The 19,505-nt window shown below is 44.4% G+C and overlaps 1 protein-coding gene across 2 annotated transcripts in view; it reads right to left on the reverse strand.

The window, feature by feature from the left end:
- The window catches only part of PDE11A (phosphodiesterase 11A), a 108,391-nt gene extending 94,115 nt beyond the window's left edge, over positions 1 to 14,276 (reverse strand). Inside the window, exons 1-2 of one of the 2 annotated variants that reach the window (XM_063162197.1) lie at positions 13,464 to 13,810; positions 1,234 to 1,392 (exon numbers count right to left, since the gene is read on the reverse strand). In XM_063162197.1, the coding sequence (XP_063018267.1) occupies positions 1,234 to 1,392; positions 13,464 to 13,682 (378 nt within the window). In that variant the 5' untranslated portion in view covers positions 13,683 to 13,810. Of the gene's footprint in view, positions 1 to 1,233; positions 1,393 to 13,463 lie in introns of both variants that reach the window. The other variant, XM_063162196.1, reaches the window with a different exon arrangement.
- Between the last annotated feature and the right edge of the window lie 5,229 nt (positions 14,277 to 19,505).

Raw genomic sequence — 19,505 nt, forward strand, 5'->3', positions numbered from 1 at the left:
CCCTATTCAGGGAAGATTTAATTTGCATTTAGTTACCCATTGAGGCATACATTGCTAATAAATCAATATTCAACATCCAAGATTCTCAAGAATCAAAAGTAACTCAGAAGCAACCTATGGTTACACAAGTTTAGATAGCTTCTAAAGAAGGAATTTAAGAAGTACTGGATAAAGTACTATCTGAAAATTGAGAGTTATATTTAAGGTTAGTTAATTCAATCTAAATCACTATGCTAAATCAGTTACACAAACACCTTACACAAACACCCTGCAGAATAAAAACCAAAAGTTAATTATTTTTATTGTTTTAAAAAGGTTGTATAACGTTAACTGCATTTGAATCAATATAAAGAGCTTTTTGGAGGAAAAGTCTGCTTCTAGCTAAACTTCCACAGAAATGAGATTCAACACTATTTCAATACAGTAGAGTAGTTCCCTATTACATACTTAAAGGAGATTCCATTTCTCTCTCCTGGGCTGACAGAGCTGCAGTTCTGTTCCTCCCAAGTTTGCTGCCCTCTACCATTCTCTTCCCCAGTCACATTTTGGCTTCCTGCACATTTTCCCTCTAAGGTCAGCTGAATACATTTGTCTTCATCAGCAGCAAAGACCCCTGTCTTTAATTCAAATTTCTTCCCTGCAGATACTTCTACTTTCCTGCCTTTTGAGCTTACTTTACTCTCCAAATTCCACCTGAGATACACATGCCTGCTGTTCCTTCCCATCCTCTTTTTCTTTAAGTATTGGCAAGTCTCAAATATTTTGGAATAACAGATTTGTATATGCATAATTTCCTCTAAAATAAAATTTCTTTTGCATATGCTACAGGCATTTATTTATCCCATGGAAAGTATTGAAAGAAGATCTTGATTTTTAGAGTCAGCAAACTTAGGAGTATCTCTGTGATAATTTCCCCCCAAACTAATTCTTACAGGTTAAGTTTTCAAAAATAAAAAAGACTGCCTACTAAGGTCTACTACAGAAAAAAGGTCTATATAAGATTAACAGAGGAACTCAGACATTTACAGAACAGATTTTCTATTTTCTTTTTTCTTTCTTATTTCTATTTCATTTTCTATTGTAAACAACAAAATTGTACACTTTGTTATGCAGTTCCAGAAGTGCATAATACAAATCATGTTCCATTTACTAATTTAGATTAAGTCTCTTTAGACAAGTCTACTGAATTAGAGAAAAAAATTAGAAAGCATGCAAAAGTAAAGGTAACCTTACCTTTTCATCATCATCAGAAAAAGGGGCACCTCCTGGAGTCTTATTTATTGCTTGGGCAACACCAATAATCTCTCCATCACTGTTTCTTATGGGCATGCACAAGAGTGACTTTGTCTTGTATCCAGTCAGTTTGTCAATCTCATCATTAAAGCGTCGATCCTTCAAAAGGAAATAAGGGTACATTGACATACATTTCATATATCTAAGCTTTCTTCAGACAGCAAAGTACTTTTCTCAATGTCTGATATGGTATTTTTCAGTAGCATTAGGCTGTTGCTTCTCTGTTATCAGCCCATTCTTTATTAGCTGTTTTTCCTCACTTTTCTCGGGGGATCAGTACAAATTTACCATTACACAATCACATTCACTGAAGTCCCACATTTCTACCTCAGTTAGAAGAGTGTCAGCACAGACTGATATCTGCCATTAGTAATGTGACCATACACACACACTTCTGCTAGGCCCTGCTGCCATTTCACACCCATATTCTGTAGATGCTCACAATGTCTCTCTCAAGTAAATGGAGACTATTTATGCCCCATTTCTGTCTGTTCAAGCATGACTGGTTACATGGACTGGATCCAGTACAAACACATACTCAAAGAAATGCAGTCAAAACCTCAGCTCTTTCTGGAAAACTAAGTACAGGAATGTCCCTGTTCAAAAAAGGCACTGTGCAGCAATCCATTCTCTGGAACAGTAAAGCTCAAATTGCAGATCATAAAGCAACTCAAAGGAGAATGAAAACTTAAGAGGTAGTGCTGACATCACTTTTGTTCATCTTGGTGGAGCATAGTCTTCAACAGCTCTTCTATGAGCCAGAGAGGAAATTACTGCTTTTCTCTGGCAGCAGTTCTGTTCCTCTGTTCACCCTTCCTAAGGGTGAAGTTAGCATTGTGCTGCAGGCAATAGTTAAAGCCAGCTCAGATTCTCCTAACGTAAGGGAACTAAGCTGATATACAAAACTAGACACAACTTTTTGTTTTTAAAATTTTAATCAATATTGGCTGTGAAATAATGCCTTATATTTGACTCAAGTCATGAAAACAATCCACACCATCCTTAATTTGATTGTGATGAGAAATTCAGTAATTTTTTACTGATACTAAAAACTGACAGTTCTTTTCCTTGACAAATTTTTATCTATTTCTATTTCCTTGTTGTAAATTTTGGATGCTATAGAAATAGTCTTTTCACTCTGAGACATGATTTAGAAATGCTCCATTTTTACCCATTATAAAAATTAACATATACATTTGGCTACTTTATTACTTATTGCATATTTTCCAACGTCTCAGCCTGAAGGAATTAATACCAAATGTACCCAAAAACTTCTTTGGGAGAGCCAGAACTCCCATGATGAATGTTTTTTAATAACAGCATTAAGGGTGCAGATCTGCCTGATCTTGTGATCTTTCCAAATGCTTCTAAACACCTTTATATCAACTTCAGTAGAAGCTGAACTGTTCTGCATCGTAGAGAATCCTGCCTAGAAAGATATGGTTCTTCTACAACAGAAAAAAAGGAAAATGCAGTGCAATTATCACACAGTAGGCTTCACTAATGAATAAATTAAATATTCCTTCCAGTACTTCTTGGTAATGTCTGAACTACTATTTGGAATTAGTTGCTGTTGCTGAAATATTGATAAGATATTTTGTGCCACTGAAGACACAATCCCTGCTCTAATAATTGTGTACCAAGCAAATCAGAGTACATGGGGAGAACACTGAAACAACAACAGTGTGCCTTGAGTAGCAGTTCTGTTGTTGATTGACACCTAGTGGGCCTTACAGAAAAGCAAACGTTCAGGGGCAGTTTAGCTGAGAAAACCAAAACAGCTGTTGGTCACACCAAAAGTGAGTTGAGATTTTCTCATCTGAATACACTCCATGCATGTGTTCTGTGTAGTCATTGCCTTTTCAGCAGGCCTCAAGATTAACATGAGAAGTGCTGTTTGATCAGCGGGGTGTGGTGGCACACAGGACAGGGGCTGGTGAACCTGTCTGAATGACACACACTGTACAGCTGGCAGTGTTAGCAACAGATGTAATGACCAGCTGCGGGGCCACTGTTCCTTCCTGGATGCTGTGGAGTAGCAGAGACACCAGGGGGATGAGCAGCCTGAAGTGTGTTGGTATGCCCTTTAATGTGCAGCTCATTCCTGCTGCTGTGCTTCTCTTTTCAGGCAGATCATGGAAGTTTTCTGTTTGTCTCTCTCCCTGGAGCCTGTACACCAGGAGGAAGCAGGATATCAGATTATATCCTCTGATGCTGGAGAACTGGATGACCTTTAGCAGAAGGGTATTATGTCTTGGAGCTGAAACTAAAGGTACAGCAGTCTAAGAAAATTAATGTGCTTAACTGGAAAAATTAGGCATTCTTGACAAAAAACTCAGTAACTTGGTTAAAGCTGAGAATCATCAAGATGTGAAGTGAACCTACCCCTACTCTTTTGTGGAAAAGCATGCCAGAATTTCATTTGGGTGACATTTGAATAAGTGATGAGGAGAGACATATGAGTGAACAAAATAAAATGCTGTTCCTGGCAGCACTGTTATTGTTGAACCATGCAATATGCACAGAAAACAGTGACTGGATGACCTGCCTGCAGGTTCCAAACCACTTATCCCCATACTCCCTTCTTTCATCAGTTATTGTCATAATAGGACATACATGGCAGGATCTAAGAGAGTGGTTTTACTGAGTTTAACAGTACTAGAAAAGACTTTAATGCCCAGGTGAGAACTGTGATGGCCAAGAATGGACAATATTTATACCCTACTCTCTTCACAGGGTGGTAACCTTGAGCAAGGAGGCCTGTTTAGCAGCTGACAACAAAGCTGGTAAATCAGAGAGAAGCTCTGTCAGACTGCAAACACTTTGAGATATAAACTGTATTATCCCACATGTTGGAACAGCCTGCAACACAACAGGGTCCTCATTTGCACCAGGCTCCTGGGTAGTAAGGAGTACCAGTGTTTATGACAGCAATGCAGCCCTTGCTTTTAAGTTGTTTACAATTAAAACATATACTCAAAAATCAGGGGCAGACTAGATAAAAGCTTTTGAGAGAGAGACTTCACCATAATTGTAATTTTACTTATTTTCATGCAAGAACACTCATGAATTAAAGTCTTCCATTAATTGTTTAAAGAATTATTAAATACTGCTTTGGTTCTATATAATGAGTTTTCTACACAGAGATATTAAAAATGTGAAGGCTGAGGCATTTTTAACTGGAATTTCACATCTGCCATCAAGGAAAAGTTACTCTGTAAGACAAACCCTATCCTAGCTTTAAGGATATTTATTGATTGTCAGTGTTGCCCTGTGAAAGGTGAATGAAGTAAAGACATAGAAGAGAACAAGTTTGATCCATCCATCCAAGTGCTGGTAGTCCAGTTACCTGCTCAGGAACAATGTAGTCCCAGGTTTTTGGATATATTTGAAGATTACCAATGAATGAGAACAGATAGATAAATATCTTCATGGTTTTATTCTGCAGAAAACCAGATTAAGGTACAGAAAGGGGTTTTTTTCCATTACGGTTCTAGAATGATATATTCTCAGAATCTCAACTTTCAGCTAAAGTTTTGGCTTCTGAGCAGTTTCATCAACTGGTTTTCAGTGTTGATTTTCAGTTAAAGTTGGTAGCTCATACATTGTTAGTAAATATACAAGCTTCACTGTGTTTTTCTATTTTTCTCAACATAGGATAACTCTTTGAGCTTGTCTTTTTATAACCTTATCAAAACCAGTAAAATTTATGTGAGCATTATTACAATGATTTAGAACAAAAGAAAAAAGTATAACCCTAACCCAAGTTAGCTAAGAATCAAATATTATAATTGAGGATGAAACCTGCTTGATAACATTTCCAGGAATTAGGTCTTCATGACAAAGCCACTTCCTCTTTCTTCAGTATCTAAGGAAAAGTATTTAATCTAGTGAAATGCACCAAATGCCTCAGCCAAAACTGACAGCTAAAAGAGAAAGATATTTTTGATTTTATTATTTGAAAACACCTTTCAAATCTTTTCATTACAAAAGAGAACACAACAAAAAATACTCTATTAACAGGCCTGGCCATTCTATTTCACCATTTACAGCGCCATTTTTTTGCTTTGTGGGTTTTTTTTTTTGTTTTTTTTTTTTTTTTTTTTTTTTTTTAGAAAGGGCTCTATTGAAAAAAAACCACACAAACTTGCACCAAAATTTCCTGAATTATACTGTATTTTAGTTCCTGATTAAGTTGCATCAAAAATAACTAATATAAGGATTATGACAGCATTGTTAACACCTGAGTATTACGGGAGTACCAAACTGCATGGGATAGACAAGTTTGAGTGAATTTATAGAAAGCCATCCTCCAAGAGCCTTTACAAAAATAAAGAAATTTAAGTTGGAAGATTTCATAACTTGATTCGCTTTCCTAATCACACTTCCTGTATGCGTAATACATAAGCTTTTATAGAAAGAAAAAAGAGCAAGAAAGCTAAAAGAGCAATCTAAAAGACAGCAAGTTCTCTAGATTCAAAGCATAACATTAAAAAAAGCTAAATACAAATAAAAAAATTAGGGCACGCAGTCTGTTCTAGATACACTTTTCTAAAAAATCACATATGGTGCAGATTACATTGTGCATAAACAGGAAACAAAAACCAAGCAATAAACCACTAAAGGAGATAAGGGGAAACCTTGTAGACATGAAAATCTCACACAAAACACAAGTAATAAAGCAATCTCTGACAGGACTTCCATGTAAGGACTGCTGAAGTTATTCCTGTCATCTCCCCCAAAATCCCTAAATCCCCAGAGACAAAGGAGCAGAACAAACTAGTACCAGGCAGCAGCATTGCAAACCTAATTTTCCCAAGTAAATAAGCACAGTCCAGTTATATCGTGACTATTTACACAGTGACAACAATATTTCTTATAGTAAAAAAAAAATTATTACAACAGATAGGACACATGAAACAGCTCAGCCAACTCCTATTTCTTTACTCCCAAAACAATTTTTATAAAAGGAGAGAACATTGATTTCCAAAAAATTTAAGTTCCAGATTTAAAAAACTAAGACCATTTATAGTGTGAATTTATACAGCAGCTTACTTTGTAAAAAAGGAGAAAGTGTTGATTTACAACAATAGTAAAACTTTTTTGGTGTTTTTTTCCTCTGCGTATGTCAGGAGTTTGGGGCTTTTTTTAGTTTGATTGGTGGGAGTGTCTCATATGACTTATGAGCCCTCTTTCTGAGCACTGTTCCAGTTATTAGTTTGACAATGGACATTTGTAACAATGCACGTTTGTCTAATTATGACTTGCACAAAATTAATGTGAAAAAATCATATAATAGTCTTAAACAGGAAGAAAGACTTTATAAGCACTAGCAAGTCTGCAAACATGAGTGCCTAGCTAATAAGCATAATTACTGCTCATGCTTCAATAGTCTGAACTGATCAGCAGCAGGGGTCAGAAAATATTCCTCTGTAGGACATTAGCTAGATCCATCACATAGGGATTTTGTTTTCTTCCTTCAAAACAAACTCCAGAAAGATCACCAATAGCACAACAGTGAGTCAAGTTGTGGCCCTATGTACAGCAGATTCTGTGCACTTCCAGTCTGATTGTATCATTATTAAATAAATTGTTTACCAAGAAAAATATTTTTCCTCTAATTTTCAATATTTACAGATGACATCTGTGGTTGTTCTCTTTCCTCTCCTGTACCAGCCCTGACTGATGCCCCACTGGGCTCCAGCTATAACCATGCCCATGTTACCATCTTGTTACAGCATTTCTTTGGGACAGGGCTTCCTGCTGACCTCCTAAATATTAATGATTCTTTATACAAGACATGTACACACACGTGGCTTTAGAAAGCTAATACTCCTCTGAGCAAGGAAACCAACAAGACTCCTGGGTGTTTCAAGAGAAATCTGTGTATGGGTTTAAACCTAGCACGTGCTGGAGGTTACTCAGGTGGGCAACACAGTTTCAAGTGTTACAGCTGCAGTCTTATTGTGACAAAGCAGCACTCATTTTGAATTGCACACTCTAGAGACGTGAAGCTCAGACTGCACAGAGTTGCTGCTGCCCTGTTAGCACATAACTACTGAGCTGTTACTTTCATTTATTTTTCATAGTTTGCCAATAGGGTTATTTTAGAAAAGTAAAACAAATTAACTTGCATAACGATGCATGTATACTTCTTAAATTTGTTATTCTGTAGGAAAGCTATGCAGTAGCATATAACTGTAAATAACCAAAATGAAATATCCATTTGTTTTGAAAATTGACAGCCAATCAAGCAGAATACCAAAATCATTTACCACACAAAACTACAGCTTTACTCAGTCTTGTGCTTGTAACAGGAACTCAACTAAAATCTGAAGGGCCAAATCCTGCAGTTTTCCTCCTTCTCCTTGACCTGCTTTCATCAAATATATCTACTACTTTCTCATGAGGAACTATAGGCCACAGAATGTCACCAGTTTCACATCTGTTCTACAAAGACATTCTAGAATGTCTGAGGCAAAAGAAAATCTGACAACATCTGTACTCTTCAGACAGATGGGTCAGGTGAGCAATAAACCAGTTAATGTCTATCAACTTACCAAAAGGAAAACCACCCCAGCCCACCAAAAAGTTTTTCTGCCAAAGCTCTGCAGGGCCAGCAGCCCAGGGACCTGTTGCAGGAGGGAGAGCTGGGGACTAGTGCAGACACTTGTGACAAAGAAGCCCCAGCTGAGCACCCTGAGCACAGCCACTGCTGGGCCACCTACTGCTCATCCCAGATGTCTCAGCATCAGATGCACGGTGAGCACACCTGGGGCAGCAAGCAGCCAGTGAGGATCCAGGGTAATGACAGCAACCCTGGGGCCAGGCCACTGCCTGCCTGGTGGAGGAGGCAGCCTCTCCTGCTCACACAAGTGTGGAGGGAAGGAGTGACTCCTCACCATGCCTGAGGGCTGCCACCAGCAGTGTACACTGCACTGCACAGCCTGTCTGTCCTGGGGATCCACAGCAGCAGCACAGGGACATGAGACAACTGAGCCTTTGCTGTTTTGTGTCCCTGGTGTCAGCCAGGAGCTCCTGCCCCTGGTGGGCATCTCCAGAGTCGTGGTGGTGTGACCTGGGAAGGTTTTAGGATGTTGAACACATCAGTCAGAAACTGCTCCTGAAGAAGAAGACCTATGGATTGAGGGAGGTGACAGGAGGTAAGGGACATCCTCAGCTGCTGCCCTGAGGGCTCTCTGCCTTTCCTTCCCAGGACCTGCCTCCTGTAGAAAGATTCCTCTCTCCCAGGCCAGCACCACTGTGGCATGAAGGATGAAGGTCATGTTCACAGCCAGTGGGCTGCAGACACAGGGATGATTTCAACACCCCCTCACCAATTTATGGACTTGTACTTAGAATTTCAAGTTTTCCTAAATTTTGCATGATGGGCTGGAGCGTCCTTTTATGCAAAGTACATCAGAGCATCTTAGTCTTTACTGTTGCAGTTATTTCCTGCCTTCCCCATGGTACTTCCTAATCATATTTAATGTACAGCAAAGAAAACCTGTTTTTATCTTTTTTCTATATTACATGGAAATTTTAAAAACCACTGTGTATTCTGCTTGCTAGGTCTTACAATCTTTGCTCTCTCAAGAGCAACCTCTCTTCTGCTAAGAGTCAACACTGAAATTTGTTGAGCCTGTTGGTGTCACTGTCCAATGCTGCTGAGTAGAAGGAAATGCAGAGCTGAACTCCCAGGCCCCGGGGTTTTAGTGCTTCAACTGCTCTTTGAAACTGAGAGAGATCTGGTGTTCACACTGCTGATGGCAAACAGCTGCCCTGTGTAAGGAAACGTGCCTCATGCCTCTTCTGACCTTCTGCAGCTCCACACAGGCCTCCCAGGCTCAGAGGTCTGCATCTCCGAGCAGCATCTCTGTGATGCTGTTCTGGCACAGCAGGATACACTGAATGCTCAGAGCTCCCCAGGAGGGCTTGAAAAAGACAACACCCATGTCTGTACCCAGGTATTGGAGGATGTTTAAAACCTGCTGCAAAGGGCTGTGTGTGCATTAACTATGTTACACTTGGCTTAAGCTTGAAAGAGCTAACGGGAAAGTCCTGTACAAAGAGAGCTCAATTTGCCTTGATTTCAGTTGCAGTAATGTGGTTATATTTTATTTTTGAGGACTTGAGATATATTGAAAAATAATTGGTCATATTTTACAGCACTTTCTCTGACTTACAAAACTCATGTCTTAGCGTGACTCTATTTAATATTTCTCCTCTTTGCTACATGCTTTATTAAAACATCCATCTGGTAAGCCATTTTTGTCTTCTGTCTTTTAAAGCTACTTTTAAAATTCCAAAGTTAACATAAAATGTGCAGAAACTTTATTCTGCTGACACTGGAAAATGGCAGAACACATATTTCTCCACTTTCTGATATATGCTTACTATTCTAGAGGGTAATATTTTTTCCACTACTTAGAAAGATTTGGGATGCTATTAAATTGTTTCCTAATTTTTGCACAGCTAATGGTATGACAATAACCAAACATTACTTGCAATCTAAAATATTTATTATTTAAATAATGCTTTAAGAGATGGAACAAAATTTAAATTATCAGTAATTTCAGCTGAACATCATGGATGTCCTGTGAGAAGAATGGATGACAGGAAAAAATCCACAGCTTCAAATGGGAAAAAACCTTAAATTTGAAAACAGCTTCTAAGAACTAGAGGTAATGGTCTCTGTCTGTGTACTTAAAATGGGCTTAATAGTCTCTACATATATTATGATGGAAGCTACATCTATTCTGTGCCAAAAGGAGCCTCAATGGACATTTAGGCCCCAGATTTCCTTGCCAGTAAGATCTGACTCTTCTTCCAACATGTGTGCTCAAGATATAGTTCATTATTCCCATATGAAAAAGGAGTCAAAAATACTTCCCAAAATTTACATATGGGAGCGTCCAAGGCCTTATTTTAGAACTTAAAGTGACTGAAAGTTTGATTTACAATTCAACTGGATTAATTTCTGGAGAAACAGTTTTAGACTGGCTTCAAAATGAAAATGAAAGAAAGTATCTAATTGCTTTCCTTTTCTCAAATTCTCTGTACTGCTAACACTTGCATATCAGATCATGCATGTTGCAGCTAAAATTATAAATTCACTTTCATCAAACAACTTTGCAATGCAATAAATAAAGCTTTTAATGCCATGAATGAAATTGTGCAACTTTTGAATCAATTATGTGACATTCCTCTCTCTAAACCTTTCCATAAATTATTTGTCGAATTCTCTATTGCTGTGAGCCTCCAAAAGTTTATTCAGTCAACGCTGAACTTCATCAATTAAACTACAGTGAGATCTTATATGGTCATTGTTTATTATTAAAAGAAGTGATTATTATATAGTCCTCAATATGTGATATTAATTCCAAACCTTGTATCTAAGTATGTTTATTGAACTAAGAAAAATTCTTCACATAAGCAGATTTTGAAAGTCCCACTCAACAACACTAACCATCACCTGGATTGTGGAAAAGCCCCATCTAATAATATTTTGTATTTTTTCTTTTTATAAGAATAAATGTGTAATTGAAATAGTATGCTGTCTCTGATAATGCCACAAGCAGTCATTTACAAATACTCCCTGAAACAATCAGGCTGACGGGCACAGGGGACTGCCTGCATGGAACACAAGACATGACAGCATTTAATTGTAATGTTGATTGCACTGAAGTACCATTAATGTCAGTCATAGCTGACAGTACAAGCAGGCAACCCAATTTGTACTCAGTGGTAGAATTCCAAACGGTATTTGATCAGGCTCTGAGAAAACAGAGATGCTTGAATAATAATAAATTTCCCAGTACAGTAAACTAACCAATTGATGATATGGAAGTATGTTTACCTATTTTAAATAAGTTTGTTAATTTGAAAAAGAAAGCAAAAGAAGTTTAAATTAATCTAGAAATTCCTCTGACCTTGTGCAAGGCCTTTTCTTGCCAAACAGCATCGGTGTAGAAACCTTCTTCAATGGACAAAAAATGGTGCTCTTCTCTCACCCCTTTTTTTCAGCTCCACCTGACGGAGTTTCCTGGTGGTGCTGGTTTTTTATGTGACAGTTGATTAAACACTTTCATCATCAGTGGCAGAAAATATTATTAAGATATTTATTAATTTTTTAAGTGCACCATTGTGAGCACTACAACGACCTGAAATGGAACAGCTGTCACCTCTTCACACACAGTTACCTGGGCTTCCACAGAGCTCTTTAGACCATTCAGTTAGAAATGTCTCCTTTTGATGAGGCACAATGGTATATATCCTTGCCAAGTAAGAGAAGATAAACTGCACTAACTCAGAAACATGACTGAAAGCAGGGCCCTGTTTTATTATCCAGCAAAACTTTTATTACAGTTGGAAGGTCTTAAGTTTCATTTGCACTAAAGTAAATCAAAGTAGCTCTACTGAAAGTAGGGAAGCTGCATTTGATGTAATTACAGGATGGACTTGGATTAGAACTTGCCCATCTACGGCAACTAATGTACTTAGGGCTTAAAGATACAATGAACTGTATTATTTATAATATTTAAATTGATTTTGAATAAGAGCCAGACAAAAGTATAACATAAATAGCACTGGGAATGGCAACTGGATGGATTGCTTTTCACTTTTCTCTGTGGATGAAACAGAAAATAAACTGTTCAAAGAAGCTGGACTTTTTCACAGAGAAGTGAACACAAAGTGAAGAAATACTGAAGAAAAAAATTAAAAATAAAACAATATACATCTGTAGGACTAGAAAGCAATGCCCTTTCAGTGGCATTCTCACCTCCAAAAGAAGGGTGCCTGGAGCTATCCAGAGCTTAAAAGGAGGGATCAAGTTCCTTCCTAGCTAAACTCAGATATCCTTTATCTGTTTAGCAAGCTGAGAGTATTGAGAACATACTGCTTCATCTACAACAGCAGATATTCTGGGAATTGCGCAGTTCTACAAGTGAAAGTAACAAAATCAGATTGCAAGAAAAAGTGTATAATGCAGAAAAGGGGGAAAAAAAGAAAGGAAGAAAGCCAGTTGAATTTTTTTCAAAGGTGATCCAGTACTCATTTTAGTCTGAGCATTTTTACCATTCCCTTTGAAATCTGTGGGTTGGGAACCTCTGTCAGTCTGGATCTGTGAGGTGCCTAGTATTTTTCAAATACTGCTTGACAAATAAATATTCAGCCCCAAATACATATACCCTGGTTCTTCTTCTGTATTTAAAAAGCAAAAATAACCAAATCTTATTTTTCAAGTTTCTTCCTTGTAGTACGCTGTAAAGCATCATCAGCTTTTTAATGTTTATTGTTTTTGTTATTATTGTACATTAAAACAAGACACTGGACAATGTTTATTACTAAAATTCTACGAGACATACATCTGCCACCTTTCTCAAGCTTACCAAGATCCTAACTGAGAAAACGTGTCACTTTGTGGTTCTTCATTTTCTCAAGAACCTCCAATTGCTGATAGTATCTTACACAAATAAACACTAGCAACAGACCCCCGAAAGAGAGGTAAATTTCAAGCCAGGAAACTGAAGGCTCTGCTCTACATTGACACATTTGGGCAAAGGCTCGTCTGTCTCTGCTGAAGCCAGGGGTCAATACCTGCCTTGAAGCCAGAACTGCATTTTCACAATTCACACTGAAGCCTCTAAAGAAGTAAAAGGTGGGGAAAGTCTTTGCTGGAGAATAACAGGACACTGTTAGGAATGCGTTTGAGAACACGTACCATGTGGGCTGAGTGGGCATATGCAAAGGTGAAAATATATGATCTCTTAAAAGCAAAGAGACTTTTTCAGCAGCAAAGAGCCAGGGATCATTGAGACAGAAATTTAATAACACCATCATTGGGACTGTCACGAGCATTTTTTTTAACTTTTCTTCAGCCGGTTCCAAAATATGCTTTAGAAACACATGAAATCTGCGAAATCCAGAGCACTGCTGTGCCACTGTAGGGCCCCTTCAGCCCCATCGGCCACCCAGGCGGGGCTTCCCTCCCGCCGTCCCCGGCGTTCCCCGGCACTCTCCCCGCGCCCACCGCGCCATTCCCGGCCGGGCCACCCCTGGCCGGGCTGCGGGAGTGAGGAAGGGAGGGACACCCGGGGGAGGCAGTGCCAGGCCAAGGGGGCTCCTCGGTCCGCGCCCCGGCCCGGGGGAGCCTGCCCGGCTCCTACCTGGTAGGCGTCGGGAATGTTGACCGTCTCGCCGTGCTCCGCCACGTAGCCGATGATGCCCTTGCCCCAGGGCACCTGCACCTCGTTGCTGTCCTCGGTGGAGCCGCAGGGCAGCAGCGGGGTGCCGGCGTGCACGTCGAAGAACTTGGACACCAGGGTCTTCTTGCCGGCGGAGGTCCCCTCCACGAGGAAGAGGGATCCCCGGTCGGCGTCCACCATGAGGCAGACGAAGATGAGGATCTTGTAGCTGAGGCTGGTGAGGTCCAGGTCATTGGAGATGTCCTTGACCAGTTCCAGGAAGAACTGTCGCTCGTTGTGCTCCTTGAGGTAGCGCTTGTAGTCCAGGGCGGTGGGGGGGTACTGGGGCAGGCTGACGCGGGACTCCAGCAGGGCGCTGAGGATGTGCGCGGTGGTGGGGGGCAAGGAGCTGGCCTTCCGCAGCAGCGCCCGCCGCCGCACGCTGCTCAGCGGCTCCTGCGCCCGGGCGTGCACATGCTCGTCGTAGGTGAGGTTGACGTGGATGGCTTTGGAGCGGGCGAAGCTCTTCCGCAGCTCCTTCTGGGACGCTCGGCGCTGCAGCCCCCCGGGGCCGGGGCCGGGACCGCCGGGGCCGCCCGCGCTCCCCCAGCTGCCGCCGGGGCCGTCGCTGCTCCGCCGCTCCTCCGACGGGCCGCCGGCCGGGGCGGCGGGGACGGCAGGCGCTTTAGGGAGCGAGTTCTTCCTCTGCAGCCACTTCTCCACCAGCTCCGGGTGCCTCTCTAGGAAACTTTCCACCGCCGCCACGTCGAGGCCGGCATCGCCGGCGGCTGCCATGGTGCCGGCGGCGGGGGCGGCTCAGGCCGCGGGAGCTCCCGCGCTGGCCATGCCCCGCCGCCGCCACGTGCCGCTGCCGCCGCCCCGACGGCCGCCCCGGGGCACGGGGGATGCCGGCAGTGGGGCGAGGGGCCGCTTCTGCCCCTTGCCCGGGCTCCTCCTCCGCGGTGCGCCTTCTTCTCGCCTTCTGCTTTCCCCCGCGACCTCCTTTCCCTGCCCACCACTCTTTATTATTAGTAGCAGTAGTATTGGTATTTTTCTAGGTATTTTTTTGTGCTTCCCGGTTTTCAGCCTTTCGCCAGCTCTGACCTCGGTTCCCGGTTCTTGGCCGCTCCCCTGCTGAGTCGGGCAGGCGGTGCTGCCGCGCCTCTGGAGATGCTCCGGGAGCGCTCGGGCAAACCCCTTCTGCCAAGTGCTGTCAGTGCTGGCGGCGGCTCCTGCGTAAGCCAGCCGGCAGACCACTGAGAAGGAGGGAGGGGAGGACGCGTGAGCCGAGCGGGGGGGCAGGCGGGGAGGAGGGCTGGCGGGAGCGCCGGCAAACCCCGCTGCGGCTGGGGGGGCTGCACTGCCGCCCGCCTGGCAGCGGCCGCTCCGGCAGGGCGGGCGGGGCGCGCAGCGTGCCCGGCGGGAGGGCCCCCGGCGGTGGGGAGCTGTGCTGGGGAGTTTCATTCAGCAACATCGGGGGAAAGGGAGGGGCCTTTTGTCTGTGATGCTCGTTCGGGGAGGGGACGAACCGTGCCGCGGCTCCCGCCCGCGGTCCGCGGGAGCGGCAGCGGGATGTAATAGAAGCGCTCAGGTTAAAGAGCGCTCATTTATACCATTGTCTGAGCAGCTTCAGTACTTCAGGTGACAAGCAGTAAAACGGAGCCCTTCCAAGAATCCTGAGTGAATTCCGTTTCTTGAATCACTGAGTTGATTTGCGTATAGCCTCTCCCGTGCGGAGCCCCGAGTGAGCCCGGTGCGCAGGGCTCCCGCGGGCTGCGAGGGGCACAGCGGGCTCTGCCCGCCCGGAGCCGCCCAGGGCTCTGTGCCTGCCGCAAGACGCTGCTCCCCGGGGCGGCTCGGCGGGAGCGGGCGCGCCCAGGCGCTCCTGGGTGACCGCTCGGGCATCACCGGCTGCCAGACGGAAACCGACCGTATCCACCGCCGGCAGACGGACAAGGGTTATTTTTATGCGCACGTGGAGCACTTTTCATTGCTAAATCAATGCCTACGCATAAGCGATTGAAAAAACAAGTCATGGATCTTAACACGTGAAAATGTTTTTCATGCGCTCACCAAAGACTGAATGAAGGCGGCTTCAGAAATTCATGAATGGGAGTTCGGGTGGCTGGGATAACACGGGCAAATCTTCAACCGAACGAGATTCCGACCTGCCGGGGACCTTGTCCCTGCAGCTGCCCCTTACGGCGCGGTTGCGGGCAGTGCTTGCAAGGAGAGGGAGCACTTTCGGGACACGTGTCGATAGCGCAGGCTGCTGCGTGGGTGTCAGGGGGATGGAAGGGCTACGTGTGTGTCCCGGAGGACGGCCGCGTCTCCCGCGGCAGCGGGGGTGACCCTCAGAGGCTCCGTGTAGATGCTTCGGCTTGAGCAGCTCGGAGGCAGTTTACGAAGTCACAGACAAAGGATTTCGGCTCCCAATCTCGGTGCCCGCGCCCTTGCAGGCTGAGCAGCGGTTCCCTGGCCGCCGCGGGTCCCGGGCCGCTGTGGCGGCAGGGCGCCATGCTCGCCCCCCGCTCTCGGCGGGGTTTCACACAGCTCTCGGACTCTCCCCGCCGCGCAGGGATGCTGCCGCAGGAGGACGGGCTCTCTCTCTCTCTCCATTGAGAAACCCCGCCGCCGCCGGCACACACCGGCAATAGGGCAGCGGGGGCGGCGCGCAGGCGCGCGGGCAGCGGGGGCGGGGGGCGCAGTCCCGGCAGCAGCCCCGGCAGCAGCCCCCGGCAGCAGCCCCCGGCAGCAGCCCCCGGTAGCAGCCCCCGGCAGCAGCCCCCGGCAGCAGCCCCCGGCAGCAGCCCCGGCGCTCGGGGGGCGGAGGGGGGAGCCGGGGGCCAGCCCGGCCCTGGGCGGTGCGCGGCTGCGGGGAAAGAGCGCTCCCGGCCGCCGCACCGTGCCCCGCCCGACTTGCGGAGGGCGCCCGGCTGCAGAACCCGCGGCGAGGGGGCTGCGGGGCGAGGGGGCGGAAAGCGGGGAGGTCGGAAGACACGCTCTAGGGATTCATCCCGAGCTGCTCGCAGCTCTGAAGAAGCCGAGCTTTCCGTTGCAGGTAGCTCGGCTATGACGAGGCAGCGCATCTCGGGAGGGCAAGGCTCGGCGAGCTTTCCCGGCGCGCTCCGGAGCTGTGACGCACGGGGGTTTCGCGGGCGGCGCCGGGCGCAGCCCCTCGGGCTGGGGCAGCCGCCGCTGTCACAGCGCCGGGGCGGCCGCGCTGTCGATGACCGCGCTCCCGGAGTCCCCGAGCCCACCGGGGCTGCCCCGATCGATCCCCCCGGGCTGCCCCGAGCCCCCCAGGCTGCATTTGCGGTTTTGCAGCGCTGGCACAAACACTCCACTTGCACAGAGAAATCGCGTGAGCTGCTGGAGGCCAGCCCGGCGCGTACCCCCAGCTCTAAAGCGAGGACCTTGGGTGCGAAATAATTGTATGCATATAATTTTTATCATCTCATTGTGGTAAGGTTTGGTTTGAACGCGCACACCAGTGTTTACCACAAAATGGCTACTATGTAGCAGTTCTGTATGTAAACAACTTAAAGTAACTTAGTGTTTCTGTAAGCCTAGGTATAAACAACGTCCTTCAAAGTCTTGCATCTTTAGTTTAGCATCTTTAGTTTCTTTTGCTGGGATTCTATGCATAGGATTTGGCTGCATCAGAAATCTGCATATTGACAATCTCTCAAATAGCAGTGAAAGTAAAGCTGCAGTTGTCTCCATTGCATGGAATACATAGTGAAAAATTTACTTTAACAGTTAACAGTAAAGAACTGTGGAACCTGAAATTCGTGTAGAGATAAAATATGACAAAGATGACCATACAGGTTTGACTGTTCTGTAACTTGCACAGGCTTTGGACATGCTGTAAAAACCTTGATAAAACCTTCAGAAGTCTGGCCTGGTGTGCATTGATGGATGTTAGTAGAAAACTGGGGTCTCTGTTTTGTCTGCAGGACAAGTTAAAGAAGCACATTATACACTGGGCTGCAGCCTCGTGTTGGATTGAGGTAGATTAGTTTCAGCCTTTTTTGGGAGGGCAAAAATAGGAAAATAGAATTTGTCAATGCCATGGGATTGTGCAGCTATTGTAATTTTATAGGTATGCTGCAGTGAGGTACAAGCATCTTACATCTGATGCATCTGAAGTATGATGCACTTTTTGTCAGCAGGGATGCACAATGCCAGCTCAGAGAGCACTGCAGGCTTTAGCCAATTGCATCTGGTTTCCTTGGGTACAACACAGAGAAATGCTCTAAGATGCCCTAAAAGAATCACATGGAGAAATGTCAATGCATTTCTCAGGTGCAGTGTGTTTCTCTGTGGAAGGCAGTGGAATAGCACTCCTCAAAATGCAATTGGGAAAACCACTTGAGAAAATTTTGTCATTTGGAGAGACACCTATTATTTGGAGAGACACCTATTATTCTAAATAGTCTGAAAGGGGGAAGCAGTCCAGTAGAATCCAGGAGGATGGGAGCACAAATGATGTATAGTATAAAATGTACAAGGTATACTTTGTGTCACTTTAACAAGTAAAATATAAATCCTTTTTGCATCATGGAGAGTTGCAGTTCTTTGTATCATTTCGTATACAACTACTTACTGCTTCTAAACTATTGAATATCTTTGCAATTCCAATTCCAGAACATCCAAATTCAATTTCATACTTTGTTTTAAAAAATGAGCATGAGATTGACATAGAGTTCCACAAGGCTGTGCTCCATTGAAGGGTGTTGGAAAAAGGGTTGTCAATAGCCAGTTCCTGGAATCTCTTGACAGAAGTTGAAAAACCATTATGGTTTCTTTCCAAACCTGCTAAAACCTGTCTTTTTCAACAGAAGCCTGCTCTTGTACTGAAGACTACTGCAATGACATGTTCACATTTCTCTTCTGTCCTCCAAAGCTGACTCTTCCCATTGTCTAAAGTGAATTTAGGTATCCGTTTGTTTGCTTTCTTTTCAAAACTTGTTCTAACATCCGTATGACTTGTTCACTACAATTTTACTGGGAAAAAATAGTTACTATGTGTTGATGATGTATTGAAGGAAATTCTAGTATAAAGTGAATATCACAAAACGTTTCCTAGGAATCATAAGGGAAAAAAAAGTCACACAATTCTAAAGCACTTTAGTAACCAGAAAAAAAACCCAAAACCAACAGGACACAGGACTGTGTATGAAATTAATAGCTTGATTCAATGAATATAATTTATATCCAAGTAATATAAACAAAAACAATGAAACTCACACAGAATACTTTCCCTTTTAGATGTTTCACTGTTTTTCAAGACTTTCTCTGTGAAAAGCACAAGAAAGACCAACACTCATAGCATACTAGTAGGGGACGGTATTTAGTCAAGCAACAACTGCAGCACAGCACGATGCCAGTAGGGGGTAGTGACCAGCAAACAAAATCTAAAAGCTCTCCAGAATCAGGAATTAAAATCTGCCCTACACTCCAGTGTTCTGGGAAAGATAGAAACCTTCCGACCTGGTGTACTGAGTATTGGAAATCGTACCAATATTTGGTCCTGTCTTGTGCTTTCCATATTTTCCAGCAGTGTGGCACTGATAATATTCTTGAATAGAGAGCATGTCACTTTTTTCAACACAGATCTATGGAAAAAGTAGATCTATGGAAAAAGTACCAAATGTTATCACGTCCTTCTACTTGTCAGCTGCATCTGCTTATCTGACAGGGAGGCGGGATTTCTGAATATTTAATTTTCTTGTGAAAAAGAGCAGGCAGAACGCGCTCCGCCAGCCCTCCGTCCGTCCTTGCAGGCACCGAATAGCCGCGCGGTGCGGTGCGGAGTGCGCGGTGCGTGCGCGGTGCGGTGTGCGCGGGGCAGTGCGGTGCGCGGGGCGGAGTGCGTGGTGTGTGCGCAGTGCGGTGTGCACAGTGCGGTGTCCGCGGTACGGTGTGTGCGCGGTGCGGTGTGTGCGACCGGTGCGGTATGTGAGCGGTACGGTGTGCGCGGTGCCGTGAGGGACGGTGCGGTGTGTGCGCGGTGCGGTG

This window comes from Melospiza melodia, chromosome 8 (assembly GCF_035770615.1).
Source record: "Melospiza melodia melodia isolate bMelMel2 chromosome 8, bMelMel2.pri, whole genome shotgun sequence".
Classification (NCBI taxonomy): domain Eukaryota; kingdom Metazoa; phylum Chordata; class Aves; order Passeriformes; family Passerellidae; genus Melospiza; species Melospiza melodia.